Here is a 25,308-nt window from a genome sequence, read left to right as displayed (position 1 = left end):
AGGCTTCCAAACAGCAAACATGAAGATCAGGGCGGTTCTGCTTCACGGAGTGTGACAAGCAGTTAGCGAGGAGGTGGCTCCCCAGGGACTCCGACCCTGCTGTCTCCGATTTCCATGTTACTGTCAGCTTGCATTGGACACAAGAGCCTGATTTTCAATTATCTCGAGTCTCAGTGGCTAGATCTCATTTCACTAAACCAACACAGAGCAGCAAACAAATCCCACTGCCTGCAGACGCAGCACGCCGCACTGAGGCTGCTCCAACATCAAGATCAAAATAGTTCTTAAGAGCCTAAAACACCATCTACAAGGCTTCAATCATTTATTGGTACGTTCGGTTTTCCACACGCCTTGCTCGAGGGACAGAAACGTATGGCACAGACTCATTCACCTCAACGCCTGTGTGCCCGTCAGCAATGCTCAGCCTGAGCAGGCAGCTGGAAGGGCTGCCCCAGGGAAGCCTTGCCACGACTGCACGGCCTGGAAGCTCCTGCGGGCTGCAGCGAGGGCGGGAGGAGCCAGTAGGAAAATAAAACTCTTGGAATTATAAATAGTACAAAAAGAAGTGAATGGCTGGGGCAGCCTGCGCCATGCACCCGGGGTGCAGCTCGCTGCCGTACACACGTCTCTCCGCAGACCGAGGAGCGGCCACGGTGTGCACAGAGGGCAGCTCCTCTCCAGGAAGAGGCAGCTCTCCCGCAGGGCGTGCAGTTCCCAAAGAGCTGAAGGGCCACGGCATCCAGCCCCCTGAGCTAAGGGAGGGCAGAGGGAATGGAGCACAGCTGCCTCCAAAGCAGAGGAGCGGGGCTGACGCAGCAGCTGGAAGGTGTTCAGGAAGGAATCATGCCTTTATTCCGCTTTCTGTCGGCCATGGCTCGCCGATTGTGATTCGCTCTTGTGCTTTTGTTTGCTTCCTTCTTCCTTCGTTCCTGCACCGTTTCCCGGTTCTGCCCGTGCCCCTTCGTGTTCCCAACAACAGCAGAGCTGTTGTGCTTGTACCTGGAGCGCAGAGGGAGAAGGACATCACAACGAGCACACCGTGCACGCAGGGAAGAAAATACACCGATCCCAAGGAGGGACTCGGGTGCGAGGAGTTTGGTCATTGGCTCATCCCAGCATCGTGGGTTTCTGAGAAAACTGAGCATCACATCAGCCCCACAGTGACGCTGCCCTACGCGCTGAGCACGTCAGCTAAGGCCAGCTATTACACTGCCCTGAAATCCCCGCGGGAGCCGTTCAGCTCTGGGAAGCTGTGCCCTCCACGCTCCCATCTCACGCAGAGTTCTGCTGATGACGTTGAAGGGATGTGCCCACCCATTCCATGAGACAGCACAACTGGCAGGGAAGTAAAAGTTGGGTGGGGAAGTTAACACCAGCGTGGTGGTGACCCTGAGGACAGGAATGCTAAGGAACAGGTATATCCACCACCGTTCAAGTCAGCTACAAGATATTCACTAATGACAGCAGAGCCATGGTTTCACCCCGCAGAGGGAGACACTGACTTACCCCTTCCTTGCAAGGAAAGCCAGCCGCCTGGCTTCAGCCCTCTCCCTCAGCACAGCTGGGTCCTGCACAAAGTGGTCCTACACCATGGAAAGAAGGAAAGAGGTCAGTGCTGTTGTAAGCTCAGCAGCATCCATCAGAGGGATGGAGCAGGAGTTTCTGCTGGACCACAAAACAGAGAGTCCATTCGTTATTTATTATCTGTTCTGGCAGAGCTAGTGGGGCTGGTGTCAGTGACACTAAATATAAAACCCGACAGACTGCTTCCCACATCCCGCGTCGATATCACCATTTCCAGTATATCCACGACAGCAGAGCCTCAGTGACCCTGAAAGTGTTCTGCTGGCATTGTCTGTCGATGGAATAAAGGAGATTAAACCTCTCCATGGAGTAAGTGTCATCGCTGCAGCACGGCTCGCCTAGGAAGCAGCAGATAGCTGCACCCAGGGGACACTTCACAGTCCAGCAGACTGCAGAAGTAGCCACACTGGAAAGCAGCTCACTCTCTGAAAATCTGTTCCACATCGTCTCTAGCAATCACTAACAGGTGAAGCAGGTATGACATATAATAAACCTTAATGCAACTCCGACAACAAACTGAACGTCACCTTTGGTCTTTCCTTTTCAACTTCCTCTTCTTCTTCTTCCTCCTCTTCCTCCTCCTCCTGCCCTTCCTCCTGTCCTTTAAGTCTCAGAACTTGAGGAGTTGTGAACGGCCTAAGAAATAAAATGCAAACAGTAAACTGTGAAGAGAGCACAGCCACAAGCACTGCACTGAACAAACCCATCCTTTCCATTCCATTCTGTACCGTTCAATAACTAAAATCCACAGCAGTTAAAAAAAAAAAAAAAAAAGAAAAAAAAGGTGGTGAGGAGGTTGTCATTAAAATCCTGGAACCTCACAAGGAATTTCACCAGGGAAACAGCTGCTGCTTCTGGGAGAGGGGGATCCAGACACAACCACAAGGCACAAGAAAGGAGCAGTGGCTTTAGCTCAGCATTTTGGGTGCATCTGTCGTATGAACTGTCAAACCTCAATCTCAAACTCCACCAGAAGCACACTAATGCTAGAGCCCCCGCTACTTCCAACCTATAGATCTGATTTTCAGCAGTGACATCCAATAATTGCTCCTGCTGAATCTCTAGAAGAGAGAGCAGTGAGCACCTGAAGCACAGGAAAAGACTTGAGGGCCATACTATTACGGGTATAGCACACAAAGGATTTAAACTGAAGTCTCACCCCACTTTAGAAGATAAAAAAGAGGCAAAAGGAACTAAGAGAGTCACTATCTCTCCAAAGATAGAAGGGTGGAAACACTGACATCTTCGTAACGCGCAAAATGTAAAAGGTCACCTTCAGAAATGTTAAACCACCTTTTAAGATGTGTCTTTTCTATCTCCAGCTCATATTTCTGAAATAAACATTCTACAAGACCCGTGTCCAGCCAGCACTTTGCTTGCTAGAAGCTAATTGTCTCCAGCTGTCAGTCACAGCTGCGCAGTCCATTACAGGACTCAGCATGAGAAACCAGCGAGGCTGGCACACGATAAAACATCAGTTGTACAGTTCCTCCAGTTTTGACTTTTTCTTTGCTAATCAGCCATTCTACTTTACACTGCCCAGCTACACTCCATCCTTATTACTCAAGATAGGCCGTTTCCCCCCGCTGCAGCACAGCTATCCTATAAGCAGAAGCACTGCTGGGTGCAAATTTCAGTGCGATGTCCAAGCCCCCTCCTGGATTTGGTGGCTGAGTTGAGGTGATGGCCGAGTCCTGCAGATCCAGCAGTGGGAACCCGAGAGCTTCCTGCACGCCGCGGGAAAGCTAAAAGCCAACAGAGGACAAACAGAGCCCCCTGCACGCCTGTCCTCACTGGAAAGCAGAACCCCAAGCGGCGCTGAACAGCTTTCCACAACCATGGGGCACCTCCCATCGGCTTCCCACCCGCAGCACCCACCTCCTGCTGATCAGCTCGTCGTCCGAGTCAGCGTCGTTCGCCCCCACTTGGTTTCCATCGTACGTGTCATCGTACTCGTCCTCGTAGTCCTCCCCGTAGAGCTGAGCTTCTCCTGCCTGCACGGGCACCTCCTCCACAACCACGCTGTACTGGCTGTAGCGCTCCCTCTGCTCGGCGACCAGGCGCTTGTCATTCAGCAGGCTCCTGGTTGTGTCCTTCTCCCTCCTGCATGGAAAGGAAGGGGCAGGAACAGAAAGGCAGCGTAAGGATCTTCTCTCTGCCAGTTATTTTTCCCCCGTTGTTAAGTGGAAGCTGAAGCAATACAAGTCCCATCTCAAGCGTCACGAGCACTACTTCAGCCTCCTTACTCCTGCTCTGATTTATAACAGGAGTGCTCGTCTAGCTACTAAAATCAGCCACTCCTGGCTTGGAACAAAGTTATGTTTAAGCAGAACCCCAGCGAGATTACATAGCAGATAGAACAGGAATTGGAGACTGCCATTATCACTTGAGACAGAAAAGAAGCTTGAACAGAGATGCAGTTACACTCCAGCTGAATGCTGGCCAGGGTTCATCTAAAATGAGAGCTCCCATGAATCTTGAATGGCAAGCTGCTAGGGCTATCACCAGGACGCAGCTCTGCAAGGCCCAGAGTGCCCTCCAACCCCACGCTGCAGGACTGCCTCCCGCAGCGCACGCACAGCTAAAACCCAGGGCTGCAGCACAGCACTGCAGCACGGCCACACTCCTTCCCATAGAGCTCAGAACCTCAGCTTACAAACATGTATTGCAGAACATGAATGGAGATGGGAAGGGCCCAAAAAGTGCAGCAGAAATGGATTAGCACATCTAAGAGAAGCAGAAGAAAGCGGTAAACCACGCTTCTGACCTAACGTGTATCAAAGCACTGCATGCACATCTAGTTAGACAACCAACAGCCACCTGAAAGAAGGGAAGGCCGAGAAACAGCGAGCTTGACAGAGGTATTCAAGAAGAGCCACTGAGATACTGTGCCTCAGGGTGCATGAGCACTCTCTGAAATCCTGTTTTTCGTAGAATCATTCAGGTTAGAAAGGACCACTATGGTAACCTAGTCCAACTACCAACCCGTCACCACGATAGCACTACACCACGGCACAGCACGCTGACAGCAAAGCTGGAGGGAATCCATTTCCAAGCATTTGCAGGACAACTCGCAGCCCTGGACGCCTAGAAGGAATGCACATCAGAGATCTGCTCGACATCTGGATGCTATCAGAGAAAGAACGTGTCCGAGGCAAATCTTCTGTGTATCAAGAATGGGCAGACTTGTGTCTCAGCAAGCACTGCCAAAGCGATCCAAAGAAGCCTGCCTTGCATTAAGAATCTCAGAACAACCTGACACTGTGGATACATTTGCTTCCCCTCTCTTCTATGACTCACTCTGTTCTAGGCCTGAATTTAGCTGCAAAATGCCCTACAGAGCATGTGGTTAGTTCACGCATACCTCGGCTGGGATAACATCTTATGTTGGTATTCAGCGTGAGGCTGAACTAAATATGCAATAATTGCTTCCTGCTGAGCTGGTCTGATGACTGCAGAAGAGCTGCAATGAAACGTTTCAGGCACCAATTCCAGCAAAAACAGTGGGAAAATTTTATAGAGCCACGGTGTTCAGGACACGCTCTGCCTTCAGCAGACAGATTCAGCTCGTGATTATGGCTGGCCACGCAGAGACAGCTGCGATCACTCTTCCAGATCAGCAAAGGATCATGCATATGCTATTACATCCATTTCCCCATTCCTCTTATTCTCCTCTTCCTGGTGTGGCTTTCTTCTTCATATTCACAGTCCCTGCCTGTCCCTGCAGCAGCCAGCACAAGGGGATTCAGCCTGAGCTGGCTCTTTTAGCATTATTGCAACACTGCATGTAGCAGCAATGGCACCCTGACCACAGGCAGGATTTGGAGAGGAAAAGAGGTAAGGAGAACAAAAAAAATCCCAACCATACATATACATGGATACAACCAGAATCAGATGCAGGTCTCCATCTGGGCCAGGAGAACTCTGTTACCCAGACACTTGGGAATCCTGCTTATGGAATGAGGACTACTGATGGAGCTCCACTTTCAGTGCTTAAAGGAAAGCTTATTGCCTGGCCACTATAGTGGAAACACTGCAGCACTGCTGCTGAGGAGCTGTTTGCCAGTGCTTTGGGACAGAAGTGGTTTTCTCCTGTTAGCTCGATGCAGCTTTGCAACTGAAACCTTAACTGGGAGCTCCCAGGGTGACGTGGCTCAGCCTGCAGACACTTTTATTTACATTCCTTGTGAATAGACACCAACATAAAGATCACACTTAGCTGACTGGACGAAAGAGTGTTCACAAAGAATCTGAAACAAATCAACCATGTTATTGAGATACAGCTGGCATTAGTGGGAGCCAAGAAAGCAGTGCCCCAGCTGAAATCTGCATGGAGCGTGGCACAGAACAAAACGCCAAGCCAGGCAGAAAGTAAAGCAAATGCCCTTCACAGCATGCTTACAGGAGCAGGAACAACAATAGGGGCAGGGCAGCCTCAGCCACCAGGTGTTATCAGATTGTGCAGCCGATGGATATTGAAACTCCCCTTGTATTTAAAACAAATCACTGCTTTATCTCCGAGTCACAATCGCAGCCCAGTAGACAGGCTTGCTTTTCAGGTTTGTTCTTCAGCGTAAGTTTAAAGACCAAGATGAAAAAGCACAACGTTACAAATGAGCTTGGCAGAGCAGCCGCCAGCAGCGTACGGAGGAAAGGCAATTAGGAGAAACACTAAAGGGAAACCAATCTCCTAGTAGTGTTCAATTCTACTTTCCCAGAGCAAACGAGTAAACAGGTGGGAAACATTTCTGATAAGGCTCAGTCCTGCCAGCCAATTCCTGCAGGAGGACTGCGAGAACAGGAATAAATCTGTAGGCTCCCAGGTATTAATTTCTCCTGACAGACAGGGTTAATTGAGGACGCACAACACTCACCGCTTGCCTTTCTGTATCCGAGAAACATCCACTGAATCCCTGCTGAAAACATCAAACTCATCATTCTGGAAAACATTGTAGCGAGCAGTGACCAGAGGTGTAGGGTCTGGCTTTGGTTGTCTGGAAAATCAGAAAAAAAAAGAGAATGGAAACAGAGGTGAAGCTGAGAAGATCACGTCCTGTCCTTCTAAGACCTTGGTTTACGCTGCCAGTCTTGCAGGCACCCCCAGCGCCATGATCCATGCCATGACTGCAATCCCTCCACCTCCCTGCTGCAGTACAGCACGTGCACAGCAGCTTTACAGAGCTATCCCTCGGGGGAAACCAAAGGAGTTTGCAGAAATCAAAAAGAAAATTCTTCTGATCATTAAGAGTAAGTAAAGCCATACCCGAGTACGGACAACGGAACAGGCCAGCCTCAAAATCCTGATCCAGGAAAGCCAGACCCTAAGCATGATGGATTGCAGTGTGCTACAAGGCCCAGCAGTGCCCTGCTGTTGCACTCAGGATATTTATCTCCCTACGGCCCCTTTTTAATTCTGTCTCAGAGTTCCAGGCTGTGTTTGTTCAATTTGTAAGCCCCAAATCCATTGCTCTTACATTCATTTCGTTGGTGCTGCTGGCTCAGCCGGGCAGCTGAAAACGCTGCTGTGTTCACTTCTAAGCTCAGCAGCCATCAAAATTCTACATTTGCGACCGAAGCGACAGTTTTGTTTCAAAATGCAAGAGGCAAGGGGAAAAAAAAAACCACCCAGCTCTGTCTTCTGGAACTGCTGGCTTCGCAGCGCTAGCAGAAAAAAAACCAGCCTTCCAAAAATCCACCCACATCGTTTGTGCCCAAGTCAGCAGATCCGGCTCTGAGAGCACGAAGATTGTTGCAGAACTCAGATTTTTTTACGTCACTCCTCTGATAAAGACGGCTTTCCTTTTTTAATGCAACAATGAGACAGTCTGCCCGCTCCTCCACGAAATGGGAACAAACAGCACATCCACATCCTGACGCTCTGACAAAAACTGCTGCTGCAGCACTGACACATGCTAACAGCTGCAGACAACTGAGACAACTCAATCCCACCGTCAGCTACAAACCCCACATCCCAAGTGCAACCGGGGAAGCAAGCAAAAGCTTGGCAAGTTTGTCAAAGAGTGGGTAAAAGTGGATCTGAATTGCCATTTCCACCTTCGTTTTCGATTCCATTCCCCAGGCTTAACTTCAAACACAAAGCAGTCTTTCAAACACCGTGTTTTACCCTGCAGACCCAATTCCAGCTGAATTGGTTCCACTGAAGATGCCCTTTCCTGCAGCACAGCTGGCACCTTAACACCTATGACCCCGTCTTCTGCAGCAAAATACCTTTAGTGCACAACAACACAGCCCAGATTAAGCCAGTGTCCCCACGGTGGAATTTTAATGGTTCTTATTTGAGCATTTAATGGACAAGCATTTTTGTCTTCCATCACAAAACACGACCCAGCAGCAGCTGTACTGAAATACTGAACAGAATCAAGAATCATAGCGGTTGGATAGGATCTCTGGAGGTCCCCAAGTCCAACCCCACTGCTAAAGCAGGTTTCCTACAGCAGGTTGCAAAGGACAGCATCCAGGGGAGCTTTGAATATCTCCAGAGGAGGAGATTCTGCCACCTCTGGGAAGCTTGTTCCAGGGCTATGTCACCCTCAAAGTCAAAAGTCCTTTCTCGTGTTCAGATGGAACTTCCTGTGTTCCAGTTTGTGCCCATTGTCCTGTCACTGGGCACCACTGAAAAGAGCCTGGCCCCATCCTCTTGACACCGCCCTTTAGATATTGATAAGCATTGATCAGATCCCCTCTCAGCCTTCTCTTCTCCAGGCTGGACTCTCTCCAGCAGTTCCCTGTCTGCCTTGAACTGGGGAGCCCAGAACTGGACACAGTGCTCCAGATGTGGCCTCCCCAGGGCAGAGCAGAGGAAGAGAAGAACCTCCCTTGCCCTGCTGGCCACGCTCTGTGCAGTGCACCCCAGGACACCATTGGCCTTCTTGGCCACCAGGGCACACTGCTGGCTCATGGCCAACCTGTTGTCCACCAGGACACTCAGGTCCTTCTCTGCAGAGCTTCCCTCCAGCAGCTCAGCCCCTAACCTGTACTGATGTGTGCAGTTATTCCTCCCCACGTGTAGGACTCTGCACTTTCCCTTGTTGAACCTCATAGAGTTCCTCTCCACACAACTCTCAGCCTGGCCAGGTCTGGCTGAATGGCAGCACGGCTTTCTGGTGTGTTAGCCACTCCTCCCAGCTTTGTACTGTCAGCTGAGGGTGCACTCTATCCCTTCATTCAGGACATGTATGAAAGTGACAAATGAGACCAGACCCAGTACCAACCCCTGTGGAACACTGCAAGCTACAGGCCTCCAACCAGACTGTGCCACCGACAGCAACACTCTGAGCTCTGCCCGTCGGACAGCTCTCAATCCACCTCACTGTCCACTCATCTATCATCCTTCCTAAGCTTACCTCCAAGTTAATACTCCCATCCATTTTACAGCTAACGTTCCCATCCTCTGCAAGTACACAATGAGGGCAAAACGTCAGTGGCATACGGCATAGAGAAGCTCACCCTGCAGCTATCTACCTTAAGAAAATATACACGTCACTTCTTAGAACGCTTTTGCTAGAAGTGTCTAACCTTCAAAAAGAAGGATATTAATAATCCACAATGTAAAACCAAAAGTGCCAAAGTCCTGCCCCACACCTTTGCATTGTTCGGTCCAGTTTATCCAAGAATGGCACCAGCTTATCTTCAAGGATGTTGTTGATCACTTGCTCTGCACTGTAACTGTACTCTTCCAGGCAGGCCAGGATGAAGCCCTCCCCGAGGTCTGGCAGCAGATCTTTCACTTGAGAGATCAGAGAGTCCAGCTCCACCCCGGACACCTTGGCAGCGGGTGCAGCAGCTGCACCAGCACACTACACAAACCAAGCAGAATGAATGGCATTACTGGAAAGAAGCAGCAGATAAGGGAAGGTAGACGCACGTTAAAAAAGGAAAAGGAGCAGTCTGGGTTATCAGCATTTTTAACACAAAGAATTCAAAGGCTGAAATCAGAAGAAGGAAAATCAGCTAAGCTGTTTACACTGCGTAAGGCCTACAGCAGAGCTGGGCACACAGGCACACAACTGTTTTTGGCCGTGCTTGAGTCAGCAGGGATACTCTGAAGAATCCTTTCATCAAATAACATATGAACTTTGCAACAAAAAAACCCATGCACATGAACTACAGTGATAAAGTGCAGCATTTCAATAAACCACAGCCACAGGAAAACCCAGCCAGCAGGAGTCAGGAGAAATACGCCCAAAGAAAAAGGCAGGGTGCAGTGCAGTTCTGTTTGTCATTTCAAGAAGTCTGCACTTAAATTTAGCAAACGTAAGAAATGAAACTCAATTTCATGCAAACTCAAAAGTGGAGCAAACCAATCCTCCCTTCACAGATGAACGAAGTAAGGACAGAGAAGTGCTCTACCCACCTCATCTTCCGATGCATACGCAGCCCCAAGCTCCTCTCTATCCTGAGCAGAGCCCTCCACCATTGCTGATGCTCCATTACACGCTGCTGCTGCTGCTGGATCTTGAGCGACTTGTGCTTTTTTCCTGTCTACACCTTCCCATGCACTTTCCACTGCCTGGAGGATATAGGCTGTCCTGGTCTCATCTCTAGGAGAACAATATTAAGGACATTTCTCGTGTTCTAGGTGCGCGTATTCTGATCTCACCTTGAAACAGCTGTGTATCTTTCAGTAACTCCCAAACCTGTGTCCACATGGGGCTGGACCAGATGATCTCTGGAGGTCCCTTCCCTTCCAGCTGTAACCAATCTGTGATTTTCCTCTTTTTTTTTTTTTTTTTAATATCAAATTTTCCATCTTTTGCTGCCAGTCATGCAGGTAGGCAGCAGCAGCAGAAATGCCACTAGCGTAAAGGAATCTAAGAGCATGCAGGTTTGCAAATCCCTGGGGCGAGAGCAAAGGATACAGCGTGGACGACGCCTGCTGAAGCAGACTGACATCATCCTCAACTGGAAACAGCTCATCGTAGTCCCGGAGAAATCTGAAAATGCAAAAGCAAGTCTAATCAGCTCAACTAAAGAATAAATTACCTGCAGACCTGTTACACGCTGCCATCCCTGCTGTGCTACTCCGACTTTCTCACTGCTCAGGTGGGAACACATACAATCTCTCACTCAATACAGAATTCTGGCATCCATCACCCTGACTTTGCTGCCATTGCTTCCATTACACTGCAGCAACACTTCCCTGTAACCCATCACACCCAGCTGTAACACTCCTTACGATGCTAAGACCGTAACCTAGTGTGGCATTATAGAGAAAATATGGTTTATGATTTGAATGTGATCCGAATGCCTGCAGAGCCAGGATGACAAGATCCAATCCCCAGTTCTGCCATTTACTTTGCACCTTCAGCTTTAGCACTTAGTACCTTCCTGGTTTGGTCACCCCAGCTGAGAAGTACAAATTAGTAATGACAGCCTAACTCATCAGGGTAGCTAATGGCTAAATTGCTATCCTTCACTTTGAAAGCCTGGATCAAAGAGAGTGAAGAATAACATTCTTCAGTGTCACGCAACATTCCTCCTCGTCTTTACAATGGAGCCTGTACCGCAGTTTGAAACCCTCTCACAGCAGCTCTCCCAACTAGTTAGAGTGATTTCTAACTCCCAAATGCATCATAACCCCTCACAATAATGTCTCAGGCAATTCTGCTGTAAAGAATGGAAAGGGAAGGCAAGCTGACCATCCCCATGGGCCTCTTTGAGGCAGACTCACCTCCTTTCCTGAAGTATCGAAGTAAAGATCTGCAGGAATTCTTCAATGTAAGGATGAATATTCTCACAGCTGCAGAAAACAATGGCACAACAGAGTGAAAAACTCAGCGGTAAGACCACCACATTGCACAGTCTCCACATTCTGCTCACCAGCCAAACTAAGAACACCTCACACACCAAGGCAAAATCACATGTGAAAACAGATTTCAGTCCACTTCTTTGCTTTCATAGATGCTAAGGATCAAACGGAAACAAAATTCTTTTACAGCTTTAGCAAACCTTTCAGCCAGCTAGATCCAAAGTGTTACCACAGTTACAATTACAAGGCTTCTGACAGACTTACAAATCATAGTTGGATGCCTCAGACTTGCAATAAGCAGAAAAGGGTGTGTAGCACTTTTGCAATTGCACTCTATTATATGCTTTGGGATTATATCAGTGAACCTCCCAAAAAGTACGCGCTCACTCACGCAAGAACAGATGCCAAGCAAGCTCCTCTTGCAACCTTTCTGTTATAAAGCCTAAACCTTCCACTGCTGCTGATGCACCGGGTCTCACAGCAAGGCAGAACGACCTCTGCACTGGGTCAGTATTAAGGAAATGCTGAATGGGAGCTACAGAGACCAGCAATCTACAAAACTTGTAATGACCGCAGGCAAAGAGCCCAGCCCAGCAGAGCTGCAATCAAGATCCGTGTTCTTGGCTCTGTCTCCAGATTTGCAATGTGGTTTTGGGTCACTTCAGTTCTCTTATTTACAAAGTAAGGGTAGCTGTATTTACTTTCATTTTGAAACGACTCACAGAGCTATAGATAAGAAGTACTTCTTATTAGTTAACTATTTTCAAAATAGGAGGGAGGAGTAAAGGCATCAATATCCAGGTTTAAAAACATTGCTTTCAATGATCTATAGCACTGCATTATTTTTACTACGGTGTCCCAGTCAAAGTGTCTACACACAGCATCAGAACTTGCAACCTAGCCATAAGGTGAGGACAGCAAACTCATTGGACCATGTATCTTATCTCACTGTGATGGGGCCAACAACTCACCAATCCTGTACTGGTTCATATTGCTTCACCTGGGACATTCCTGCTGTGCAGGACAAGAGGCTTCTGATCTCAGCAAGTATCTTAGGGCACAATGCCTACACGGTCCATTTTCTCCAGTAAATCAGAAACCAAGAAAAAATTTCCCCCCCCCAGTGGCGATCAAATAACTGGACAGTACTATAAAACCCAAGTGCCAATACCTGCTCTCCAAGATTGGCTGCAGACACACTTGGTTTATGAGGATGTGAAAAGCTTCCATCACCTTCTTCCTGGAATGCGAAATTCTCCTCCACAAATCAGCAAAAACACTTCAGAGAGAGTAAAGATCACGTTGTTGGAGCAAGCACAAGGAATTCAAATCTCTAACATTCCCTTCTTCCAGAGCTATCCCTCTAGAGGAGGAATTTCATTAGCTGACTTATTTCTTTGCTGCGAGGACCAGAGATGGGAGCCATTTCATACTCATTAAGGAAAATCCAGGCTCTCAGTAACATTGGTCTGAATAGCAAACTCTCCTGACAGCTAGACAAATGACAGATCAAGTGCACCAGCATAGCCTGTGCTTTGAAAGACAAGGAGACCCATCTACATAGAGATATCATTCATGTTTTCACACTTTGTTACAATTTGGATGCATCTCCCATCAAGGTTCTTCTTAGACAGCACTGAAAGAAATCATTAGTCACCCCACTGCCCAGGAAAACTTGGAATTAGAAAAGTCGCCTCTTCAGAGCTCTCTGAAGCAGCATAAAAAAAGATGGAAAAGACTCTGCAGTGGTGGGCAAAGCAGCATGAAGTGCATTTTTAACTAAGTCCTGCAAGAGTCATATAGAAAAGAAAAGGCGAGTCTTCACAGAGATTTTTACCTGCTATCTTCATAATGCCTCTTCTTAATGGCAGACTCCAGCTCAGGAATTGCCAGTTCATAAAAGGATGCTAACCTGTAGAAAGGGGCAACAAAATAGTAACTGTCAATGGATGTTTCCAAAACCACCTGCTAGAATACAAATCGAATGGTTAATTTCATTAAGCTCTCCTCAATGGCAGTACTCATTAGCATTACTCTGTTTCGTTATTTGCTCCCTGAAACTCAAGCAAGCTAATACACAACAGACAAAGAGCAGCAGCCTGAGGGAGCCATCAAGGTATGTTTGAAGATGGAGGCAAAGCAACGTATTTGAAAAGCATCTTCCTGCTGCACAGAAGAACAACATCCTCAGCTGAGATTGGCCACAGGATAACATCCAGTACTGCTCCATGGGCAGCTAGCTGTCACCCCACTTTGCACAAAGCTGCTACAGCACTAGCAATGTTACATCCATGTCACATACTAAGAGGCAAACATGTTAAATGACTATCCTTGGGGCAAATGTAACAGAAGCTGGTTGATACTTTTAGTCAACGAGAGAAATGACCAAGCGCCCCCGGATCTGGACTCGGAGAGGTTTCAAAAATAGGACATGGAAGTCAGTTTTCCCTCCCCACACTCCAAAGACCCAGTAAGCAGTCTGTACTGGGAAGCAATACAAATGTTGCTGTTGACCCACTGCACAGAGAACAAGAGTATTTTAGCACGTCTCTGACATCAACAGCAAAACTAAAAGCAAAAGGCTTTGCTGCTCTGAGTAATCAAGCACGTAAGCAGTGCTGCTTGCCAGTTCAAACAGCCACCAGCAGTCCAGCAGTCTGCTCTTCTCTCAGTAACCAACTTGACAACATTTAAGAGGAGAGAGACCTACACAACCTGGAGCAGCAGCATTACTCAGCCTGTGGTCCATAAACCACAGGCAGCTGCAAGACTTCAGAGGTCTGCAACGTGACCAGAAATAAAAGTAAAAAATGAGGTCATTTGCACTAACAAACAAATAAAGAAGGGGAAAGAAGGACAATAAGTTAACATCTCAGTTGGTGCCACTCAAAGGTGGTTGTGGCAAGTCTGTACCAGACAATCCTGGGGCTTGAAACACCTGGAGCAAGCTGGGTAAGCATCACTCAAGGGCTTACAGCCTCCGTGGGAACACTCTGCTGTCTGGTCCTTGTGACCATCCTGGCTCCTGACTCACTGCACTGCAAACTACAGCTGGACAGGGGATTAGCTGTCAGCCCATCTGTGGCAGCGCTGCCTTGTTATCCTTCCTCAGGGGCTCAGCTTTTGCCAAAGCTCAGTGACATTCTCTAGCACAAAACTTCGGTGTAACATCAAACAAAAATATTTCTTCTCAGATCCCGACGGACTATCACTCCAACAGACTTTCTCCTTCCCCTTCTCCATGGCAAGAAGCTCTTTCCATCCGCAGTTTTCTCTGCTCGTCCCTCTCCATGCTTTCCAAAGGACACTGAGTGCTGTTCAGATGGGATTTGAAATTGCCATGGTTGACTGGCTCATGGGCCACGATGAAGGTAAACAGCAGAATTATTTACTGGGAACCTGTGTGTTCCCAACAGTCTGAACCTAGCACTCTTCAGCTGCATTAAATCTGAACAATTAACAATGAAGGCACCGGGGCAAGATCCTGCTGAACATTCAGTATTTTTAATTGACAGAATAAACTGTCTGCAGCCCAAGATATACCTGTAGCAAAACTCGTGTTTTTGAAAGGTCTGGCAAGCCAATGGGAAGACATCAAGAAACGCCCAGAGTGTTGTGCAAGTGTCGCACAAGTACAGCACAATATCCTTCAGCTCCTGAGGGAGAACAAACAGTTAGTGAGAGAAAAAACCACATGGGCTTTCCTAAGTGCACAGTGCAACCCACTGTCACAGGGATGCATCAGATTCAGGTCAAGCCTTTTTCTTCACTGTGGGAAGGGAGTCTGCTAGCAATCATAAGGAGAAAAATAGAGTTCCTGAAATGGGACCTGTCTCAGCACCCTGCACACACACCTCTTGGTATATACTGTTGCTAAACAAACAATTTGGAAGAAAAGACCAATTCTGATCACCACCAGGATTTTTTGGACACTTCTAATAAATGCTCTGTTATGTTACATATAAGCTGGTTAAACGAAAAAAAAAAAAGCCAAGATGAAAAGGAACCTATGGTACAATGGACATGCTTGAAATGCACAAGAGCAAAGCAAGAAACCTCTGTTGGAAAGGCTTTATCATCAAGTCATATGACGAGCAATGAAACAATGACATGTGCTGTATGAGCTGTTTGGGAACAGATTGACCCTCTGTGGTCTCAGTGCTTCACGGACCATTCAGTTTGCAGGATGACAAACAGCAAAGTGCACAGAGCAACGGTTCTACCTGGAGGGGCATGTTCCCTGGAGTCACATTTACTCTTTCTTCCAATTTCTGGGGCTCAGCAGAGGCTCCTTCACACTGCAGGCCACACTTATGCAAAATATTGTTGAACACCTAGATCAAGAGAACAGCACAGTGTTAAAACAGATAGAGGAAAGCACTGGGATGTGTCTTATCGTGCTAACAACCACTTCTATGATCATCTATGCAACTTCTGACTACCTCCATACAGCACAGAGCCATGTATGATGAAAGCTGCACCAGAGCCTTGCAGGTAACAGCAGGAGGGCCACACCACTTCTGAAGCCCCACGAGAGCTGCAAGCAATTCAAGTTCAGCTGTGTACGTCAGTGGCACTGAGACAGGGACTGTAGCTATAACCCACATCATTAGCTATGCAAGAAAAACCAGCTAGCAAAGTCTACCAAGGCCAACGCTGGGAGGTCACCTGGGATGTGACTAGCCCTATCAGCAAGGGAGCAGTGGGACAGCTTGGAAGTCAACACCACCACATGCTTATCAGCTGGTTCCAAAGCCCTCCCATCCTCTCCTCTGAGGTCAGCAGAACAAATTCTGTGGCTCTTGATTATAGATGACAAATTCGAGGAGAAGGTGACAGAATTAAGTTCAAGATGACTAAAAATCCTTGATGTAGGTTAAAAGCAAATCCCTTCCAACCTCAACCATTCTGTGAAATTTTCTACGTCGGTAGCTTTGGAGATTTGTCAAACCCTCCTCCAAAGGCAGCTAGAAGGACTGGAGCTGCATACCTGAGGTTAATATTTCTATCCCACTGGGCACATACACTCCTAGACCTGCAGAGGTATCAACTCCTTTCATCAGCAGTGTAAGCACATAAATAGTTTAATGGATCAGTGATGATGCAGCTTTTGAGCTGTTACACCATACACGTGAGATACACTGGTATTTCTCTGCGGTGGTTACCAAAACATACAGCAAAGAAACCAGTGCTCTGCAGAATAACTGTTCTGCTGTAGTACAGTACAAACAGCAAATGGAATCTTTGCTGTCTTCCCCAGTAACTCCTTTGAAGGTCCAGTCTTGCATCCTAGAATATTTTTAAAACGTGACACCATCTCTGAAATCTAGCTCTAATGGTTTGGCATACACAAAGAAAGGAGAATGGGAGCTTTCAAAAAGCCAAGTGACATTATGGGTGTTTTGGGCTAAGAGACTTTCTGCATTTATTTATTTGAGGAGAGTCTTTTGAGGGCACAGACATGACATTTTCAGGGTACAAAGTTGTCGAGGCACTTTGATTTCCCTTTCAGGTTAAATGCAAATCCTGCTTACAAAGCCTGGGGAATATACAAATTGCTTATTAAAATGAAAGCTGAGACAGAGAGAGATGCCAAATATCTTTTGTAAGGCACATCCCTTCCAATAGATTTTCATTTACTCCCAAGAACCCGCAGCATTAATGCCAACCCATTCCACTATATCAAGTCTTAGCTATCTCTCACAGTCATTATTTTGTTGTTTGAAGTTTTAATGCTTCCCCACTCAAGGGGAGATAAGCAGAACAGTTACTTCTTGTTTAAACAGCCTAACAAATGCCTTGAGATTAACTGGCAAGAGAATGCCAGAAGCTGAAGAAGGGTACCAGGAATTAGTCATCAAGTGATAGTTTCAGATAAAGGTTGGAAAATGACCTGACACGCTTGAGCGTAAGTAAGCGAGATAATACAAGCTAAAACAAACACATCCTGCTGGCCTATGACCACATCTGCTCTCCCTTTCCTTCCTTCCCTCCCTCTAAACTATGCCACATCTCAGGTGAAACCCAAGCCCTGAGCAGAGGAGCAGTACCTGGAGGACAGTGGGCAGAGTTTCGTCCAGGTCACTGAAGTAACTCGGCTGCTGAGTGAAGATGTTTTCTGAGAAGAGAGAGGGAAAGAGGCCACTTCTCATTAGTTCAGACAGTCACATCAAATAGCAAATTCACACCAGAATATCTACTTTTATTGCTGACACCCCTTGTCCCCTCCAGCTATGGTTATTAACCATTTCAGGGCTTGGGCACGGATTCACTTCTCAACTCACGCGCAGTGCCCGCTCGCCTCAAGCCGTGCCAGCAGCCGTCACTGCAGCCAGAGGGCTGGGATGTGCTCAGCAGAGCAGAGCACACGAGATGTCAGATGATTCACACCTGAGGCTGAATCGTGAATAATGCAAACACCACCTCGAAGCACTCCGAGTGGCTTTCTTTAACAATTGGAGTTGACTTTTAATTACCGATAACAGTTCGGCGTACACCGGAAAATAATCTGTAGGATATTTCTTAAAGGTAATGAGGCTTTAGTAATACCTGCTATTATATTACTAGGACTTCATTATCTTTACAGAATACTCTACTGAGTAATGGCACGCCATAAATCCTGACCAAGGAAGCACAGAGGCTGCCTATTTTCCTGTGAATTACTGTTCTTACTGTGAAAATTAACAGAGTTCTCTGGCAAGGACAGAGCACGGCTCAGAGTTATGAGACAGGTCTCCGAAAAATTTATTCCCAGAGAAGAACCTAAAGTTTATCAAGTTATGAATTACACGCCAGAACTGCTTCTATCATGACTCTGACAGCATAAAGCAAATAATCAGGTGAACAAATTGCTGGTCACTTCCATACAGTCTTACTGCATTGCACCCCAAGGGATATGTATAATTCAAACGAGGTTTCACACACTTGGGTTTTCTTCAGAATATTTTAAGACACAGATAATTTAAACTTCACATCTGAAAGAGAACTATCCATCTTGTTATGCTTTCTTCCCTACCTCCGAGGCCCGATGGCTAAATTTAGAGTGAAAGTTACTGAAAAAGACAAAGGGATTCAAAAATTCTAAGCTTCTAAGTTTTCCTGGTCTGGAAATACGGCTGTCACACGATCCCTCCACTGCTTCTCATGCCAGTCGACTTGGAAAAGAGACAAAAATAACTATCAAAGAGAGGAAGAAGTCTCATTACAGGAACTGTAGACAAACTGGGTTAGAATTTAGGAAGAGCTCACTTAATCCAAGGTCGGGTACTGTTCCATTTGTGGGTGTTAAAGATCACAGGTAGTTCCCTTCTGAAGGGAGCACAGGACAAATGCAGAAGCTAAGCCAGCATGCCCTCCTCTTCATGCAGGTCCCAGTGTTCCAAGGCTGAGACATTGCTTAATATGCGCTGGCCACTGTGAGTGACTGTACAGAGATACCTCGGGATAAGCACTGCTTGAGCAGTGCTCTGAAGTGCTTTGCAATTTGAAGGCACTGTTTTATCAAGGTTTGCATTGAAATTTCAAGTTCTCCCACTTCACAGCCCAGTAATTACTTCTCATTGTGCATTTCACTCAGCTCTCAACTCTGGGAACAAAACCATTCACATGAACATTTGGACTGTGCCCCACCTTCTAACCCCACGTCCTTTCTGCCCAGAAATCAAGTTCCTCACTCCTTCCATGCTTGACCAGGATTTTGCAAAGCCCTCCCGATCCTCTTACCCAGTGGTTGAGGACATATTTAATTGGCACAAGGAAATAACTGAGCCCTGGGTAATGCCTAGCACCATGAGTCCAGCTCATGACAGCTAAGCAGCTGACCACAAAACACTTCTTGACACAAATGCAGTTCATAAGAAGGAGAAAAAGGGAAAAATGTCATCTGCTCTAGAAACTACAGACTCTAGTTGCTACTAAACTATGGATTCTAGTTGGTTGTTTTCAGAGTAGTACTATTAGGATGGCAGGCAACAAGTGGGGTATTATACACATTAGGCAAAAGCTAAAATGCAACACGCTGTTCCTTGGCTTTAACTAACCAATCATCTTCTGGAGCAGGGGACCATTTCCCTTTCCAAAGAGCACACAGAGATCCAGTATCTTAGGGATGTCAAACAGGAAATTGTTGTAGATAATTTCTCCAAAGACAGAGGGAGTGATAAAGTGATCCTGCAAAGAAACAAAACATACACTTAAAGAATAATCTATATACTACATAGCAAGAGCTGCAGTATTATAACGACATCTGTAAAAACACCTCTCAAATGTGCATTAAAGATTCTGTTTCACAGGAGGCAGCAACTGTGCATACACTAGTTTTTGCAGTCCCTTCTACGCCCACATTCCCAGCTGACTGTCACTGTCAGCACATCATCCACACCACTCACTTTGCACCACTGCTTATGGAGGTAGGCTGTGTCCTGAACTGAACCAATCCACCTAAAAATTAAAAAACACAGGGCTGTTTACAGTTGGTTCAGATCCCAGCCCTGGCTTGCTACGTGGCCAAGTAAACAGCTGGACTGGCACAAAAAGGGCTCAGCTCAGGAGGAGCAGTGAGTAGCCAGGCACAGGAACAGTTCAACTGGCACTGATAAAATACACATGAAATCACACCCTGATGCTATTGCTCCCCTGGAAAAGAAGAATGAAGGCATCAAAGACATTGTGTCACTGTCTGAAAGTAGGAAAAAAAAAAAAAAACAGGAATTGCAGCTCTATATCCTGACTGCTAAAATCTGCTTCCAAAACACGAGACGTATCATATTCAAGGAATTTCTTTTAAAACTATAGATGGCAAACAATTCCATTGTCTGTAACATTGGGAAGCAAGCAAGCTAAAACGCAATTTTCGCATCAGTGATTTTCAGCAGATTTGCCTAGGATGGCAAATGTTTTCAATCCCTGTGAAAGGCAGAATGCACATTGTCCCTCCCCAAGCAGAGGGACCAGGCTTTATGCTGGCTAGGTTCAATTTCTAGAATTGCTGCTGACTGCCTGCATGACAACAGACTATTCATTCTCTTCAAATTACTCAACTATGAAATGGTTTCAGATGCTTGTCTGCCTCACTGGGGTGGCAAGATTTAATCAGACCCTGCAATGAAAGGCACCATAGAGGTGTCGAGTACTTTTGCTGAAGCGGTGCCAGCTGCAGGCTCCAGCGTTCCTTTGCCCCATTCCCTGCCTGGTCCTCCAGTCCCCACTCCAAGACCTTTCCTCCATGTCCTGACTGTCACCACTGTGATAATCAAGACCCGACCACTAAATAACACACACTGAACCAAGGAAGATATCAAGGGAGCAATTGCTGCAACGTAAGGTGCCTCATCCTGCCCAAAGGCCTTGTGAAAATTCCACGGCTGCCCACAGGAGCTGCACTCACACAATTAGGGATGAGTATGCCTTTCAATTATGATGCGAAGGAAACAGTAATTTGGAGTAATTTCAGTGTGCGTCCAAAACACGGAGAAAGTTCAAGCAGAGACAGGTATTAGCCCAGATGACACAGCACTGCACGGCAAGGTAAAGTGGGATTGAGAGAGTGGACACTCGGCTCCTGGTGGCCTGAAAAGCCCATATTCCACGCAGCCACAAAGGCCAACTTGCTCTTTTATTCTAGTCACACTGATGCATCGTAGCACCACGTTTCTAACCCGCTATTAGTTAGTTGTTTGCCTGGATCTCCCTCCTAAGAAATCATGGCATAGTTCAGATATTTCAGCTCTGAGTGGTTATCATCTCCATACTGAGCAACACACCGATAAAAACAGACAGAGAGGAATGTGGCTAGGGCATGCGAATAAGAAACATGATTAATTTCTCAAATTGCCTTTTTTCCAAACCTATGCAGCCCGGAGTGCCTGCAAGGCAAAGAAATATCTACCTTGGACTCTTTGTGAGTGGACATTCTTAGGAAAGTGAGAAACACGCTGCGATGAAGACGCTTCTGCATGTCATTCACCTCTGGATGGCAATCCAACGACACGTCGAACTTGCGAGGGGCATAGCACAGGTAGGAATCCAGGCATTTCTGAAGTGTCTCATCAAATATTACCTTGCACAACAGAAGACAAGAAAATGGAAAGAAGGGAACGCCACGCACTCACAGGTCCCACTCACAGCACCATTAGACTGAAAAGCACACCGAGACATTTCAGAGTGCTAACAGGATTTATCTATCCATCAAACATGAACTCTTAAAATCCACAACAAACACCTACAAGAAAATATTACTTCCTTTGCATTCTATGGTGCAGTAATTAAAATTCTTGATAAATGATGTAATGAGCATAAGCAAGACTTTATGAAGACAATTGAAAACGTGTGGCTTTTGCAAGCACCTAGAGCATTCACGTTTTTTTTCTCCAGCGTCCACAGAACAATTATTACCTGGCACCAAAACTTATCATGAGGCAAAGCCAGAAGCCAGTCCAGATCATCTGCAATGAATTTTGCTCGCTCCAAGAATTCTTCCACTAAGGCAGGGTCTCTGACAACAGGTGGCGGTCTGTATAGCACAAAAGACCGATCTGCTTTTATTTCTGGGTGCTGCAGGAAGCCAAAACACTGTATTAAAACCATAGAGCAAGTGGCAGGAATGCCCAGTTACCATCTGCACAGCTGAATTTTTGGAAACTGACAGAAAAGTTATGTGATAATACAATTTGTCATTCCGTGCTCTGGTGACTTCCCATTTTCTAATACTTAAAGGCAGCAGATTAGCGAGTTCATAACCTTATTTTTCAGCGGTATTTTCAGACCTCCATAATTGAGCAGATGGATTATGTCTTGCACTCTGTTAACAGAAAGCCTCACAAAGCAACCCTACCACACCTCCAAACCAAACAGCAACAGCTTAAAGTCATGCCTTTAAAATGTTGCCCGTGCCCTCTCTTCCCTCTGAGCTGGTTCTTGCACAACATTCCAAATAGTCAAACCAACATGACCACCAGATACAGAGAAAATACACCCTGCTACCCTACTCGAGAGACGCTGAACAGAGTCTGCCCAAATCCCCCCATCCTAAAATGACAGCCACGCTGCATAACGAGCAGCAGCCTTGAGCTCTGCCTCAGCCCACACAGATGCCCAGGGTAATCTGAGCAAGCCAAACTAACAGCAGGCCCCACTTCAGCAACACGCCCAGCAGAAGGCTCAGTACATGCCGTCATGTTTCTGGAAGAAAAGGATAACTGTGGGTTTCATTTTTGTGCATGATTTTGAATATTCCCATGTAACAGCACGGGCATGCTATTCTCACGCTAGACAAGAGCAAAGCACAGATTTCCAGTTCGACCCTGTGGTTCCAACCTGAAATCACAGGGCAGAAGGTGACAGGACTCAGTAAGTGGAGAGAATTAACCCTGTGCTGTAGCTCAGAGCTACACTGCACACAACTTGCAAAAGCTCCCAAAGCATTGTTTATCAGGCTATTCTTTGAAAGAGTAAGGAGTTCGAGGGGAATTTTCGAATTTACTGTGGATGCTGAACACAAGTTTTCATTTATTCACCACTAAAAAAAAATCTCAGCTAAGTGAATGCATTAAAACACGAAGAAAAATCTACCAAACAGGGAAACTGTTCAACTTTCACCATATCCTGAAGAATATCTATATCTGGATATAATATCCAAGACTGGAACCATATCCAGTCTTTGGCTCAGGTTTCAATATATGACAGTTATTTGGTAAAGGTCTTGTTTAGCCTTCATGAAAAAATACAGCTCACCAGTGCCGGTAAGGTTCTCAGCTTCCCTGTCTTGGGATCCTTTTCTGTAAGCTGGAGTTCATCCAGTGGCAGTGCTGGCATCGTGATGACTTGTGCCTGTCGTCAGCAAACAGAAAAACAAAAGCAGCACAGGATGTGTTTTACAAGGTCAGTCAATCAAAAGCATAACAAAACAGGTGGCAGCCTTACCGTACCACAGACACACCGAGGCTGGAAATAACTTCTGCAAAGCAGTTTTTACACCACCCAAATGCTGAAGCTTTAGGGAACACCCAAGAGCCAGCTGCATGTGCCTCGGAAGAGGCTTGTAACACAGAGCTACACTTCCATTCCTGTTTCTTACTGAGAGGCAGTAGATATCTTAAGCATAACAAAAAGCATCTGGGGACATTTTTTAAGGGAGCTTAACATTTCAGTCTGGTTACTGAAGAGTCGTGCTGAACTATCTGCTCCTGCAGCCTGTTTTGATATCTGCCATCTATCTCCTGACACCACAAACTAAGGAGGCAATCTGAAGCCTTGCGTTCTCCTGTCCATTTCCCACATGTGCTCATGGGACTGCATTTTAATTGTCACCAGCATTGTTAGGCTCAGAAATATTTCAATTAACTCTGAAATTAACTGTAAGTCAAACCTTCTTCATTCAGTAGAAAGCATGTAATCATGTGCATTGGCTCAGGCATTAATAACAAATGTAAACTGCAGATTAACATAGCTTTCAAACTGTTGAGGGTTCTACGGTGATGCCTGTGAAATGATACTAAAAAAGTAATGCTCTTGTGAAGATGTAAGAACCAAAGTCTCATAGCATGTATTTCATTTCATTCACATTGCCTGGGCAGAATAAAAGGTAAGAGGAGCATTCCCATGGCTGAACAACACTGATTTGAGAGCAAGGTCACAGGTGGGACACAAAGTGAAACAATCGTGCCTCTGGATCCAGAGAATGGATTTTAACAAAAATTATATTATTTCAGAGGGCTTTTTTTTTCCTGAAAAAACAGACAAACAATACACCAGATCAATGCTAACATACTGCGCAGCATAGAAAAGTTGAAATAAATACTTTATTTGGCTCTTATAATTTCTAGTCATTCTGAAAACACCACGAAGAAGTGAATGCTCACAACATGGTAAAAAATATCAGGTGCCTCATCTTGAGCCTGTCAAGTCAGAAACAGTTTGGAAGAGACAACAGTCCCAACCAGAAGTTTATTCATCTGGAATGAAGAATAAACCTGAGCATAGAGACCCCAGCATGGAGAATCACTCCAGATCTCTATCACAAGATCTCTTCCCAGAGTTTTGGCTTAAATAAACAGGGCATTTTTGGATCTCAAGAGAGGTGCAGGTTGGATATCACGGAAAGGCTCTGCACCAGAGGAACAGGCTGCCCAGGGCAGTGGGCACAGCCCGAGCTGCTGGAGCTCAGGGAGTGACACAGCTCTCAGACCGGCCTGATTTTGGGGTAGTCCTGCGTGGAGCCAGCAGTTGGACTCAGTGGTCCTTATGGACCCCTCCCAGTTTGGGATATTCTATGAATCTTCCTCGTGATTTCAGGCGCACAGCATAGAAACCGTTGCAAAAAAAAAAAAAAAAAAAAAAAAAAAAAAAAAAAAAAAAAAAAAAAAAAAACAACCCAAACAAACAAAACACAAAAAAGCACTTTCACAACAGCAGAAGTATTCCCTGCTCCATGCTTCAGTGTCCACAGAGGTGCCCGGCGCAGGGACAGCGGGGGCACACGTATTACTTGGAGGAGCAGCCCGGCCCCCGGCCCCAGCAGCGGGTCAGCCAAGGCCTGCTGACCCCCGGCCCTCCTACACACAGCCCCGGGCCCCTCCCGCTCCACCTCAGGGGCTTCCAGCCGGCCAGCCCCAAGCACCCCACGCCGCTCCCCGAGCTTCCAGCCAGGCACCGAAGACCACACGGTCACACAGCCCCACAGCGGGGGCCCAACCAGCCCGGACCCTCTGCAGGGTCCTGCCCGAGCCCCGGCTCCCTGCCCCACCACATCCACACAGCCCGGGCACCGCCGGTGACGGAGCAGCTCTGCCTTTGCCCCGGCCTAGGCCCCGTTACCATGCGGCCACGTCCCACCGGCACCGCACTTCCGGAAGCAGGAGGCGCTTCCGGTGCCGGGCGGAAGTGCCCGGCGGGGACGAGGCGAGCCTCCAGGAGGCGGGGCCTGCGATGGTTCTGCTGGTGCGAGCGTGCGGCTGGGG

The 25,308-nt window shown here is 46.8% G+C and overlaps 1 protein-coding gene across 3 annotated transcripts; it reads right to left on the bottom strand.

Annotated features, from left to right (window-relative positions):
- On the bottom strand, positions 306-25,248 carry ASCC2 (activating signal cointegrator 1 complex subunit 2). Of its 3 annotated transcripts, none has more exons than XM_021412741.1 (19): positions 25,166-25,248; positions 23,084-23,179; positions 21,746-21,904; positions 21,240-21,410; positions 19,393-19,522; positions 17,404-17,471; positions 15,577-15,687; positions 14,897-15,009; positions 13,191-13,265; positions 12,525-12,632; positions 11,276-11,344; positions 10,464-10,538; positions 9,959-10,145; positions 9,187-9,401; positions 6,459-6,578; positions 3,463-3,687; positions 2,112-2,220; positions 1,507-1,583; positions 306-999 (listed from the first exon to the last, which is right to left on the bottom strand). In XM_021412741.1, exons 1-19 carry the CDS (start codon positions 25,166-25,168, stop codon positions 831-833), a joined length of 2,280 nt encoding a protein of 759 aa, XP_021268416.1. In that variant the 5' UTR covers positions 25,169-25,248; the 3' UTR covers positions 306-830. The 3 variants fall into 3 exon arrangements, with proteins under 3 accessions (XP_021268416.1, XP_021268417.1, XP_021268418.1); XM_021412742.1 differs by having other exon boundaries at positions 21,746-21,863; positions 25,166-25,211; XM_021412743.1 differs by lacking the exon at positions 25,166-25,248 and having other exon boundaries at positions 21,746-21,863; positions 23,084-24,677.

Source organism: Numida meleagris, chromosome 14 (assembly GCF_002078875.1).
Source record: "Numida meleagris isolate 19003 breed g44 Domestic line chromosome 14, NumMel1.0, whole genome shotgun sequence".
Taxonomy (NCBI): Eukaryota; Metazoa; Chordata; class Aves; order Galliformes; family Numididae; genus Numida; species Numida meleagris.
Note: the sequence above shows the minus strand (reverse complement) of the source record. Positions and strands in the feature narration are given on the sequence as shown.

Excerpts from the sequence above, each read along its gene's own strand:
- ASCC2 (XM_021412741.1), bottom strand. Across the intron at positions 12,633-13,190 it reads AGGCATTATGAAGATAGCAG|TGTTTTTGCTGATTTGTGGA; the intron begins GTAAAAATCTCT and ends CTCTCTCTGAAG. Across the intron at positions 9,402-9,958 it reads CGTATGCATCGGAAGATGAG|TGTGCTGGTGCAGCTGCTGC; the intron begins GTGGGTAGAGCA and ends TGGTTTGTGTAG.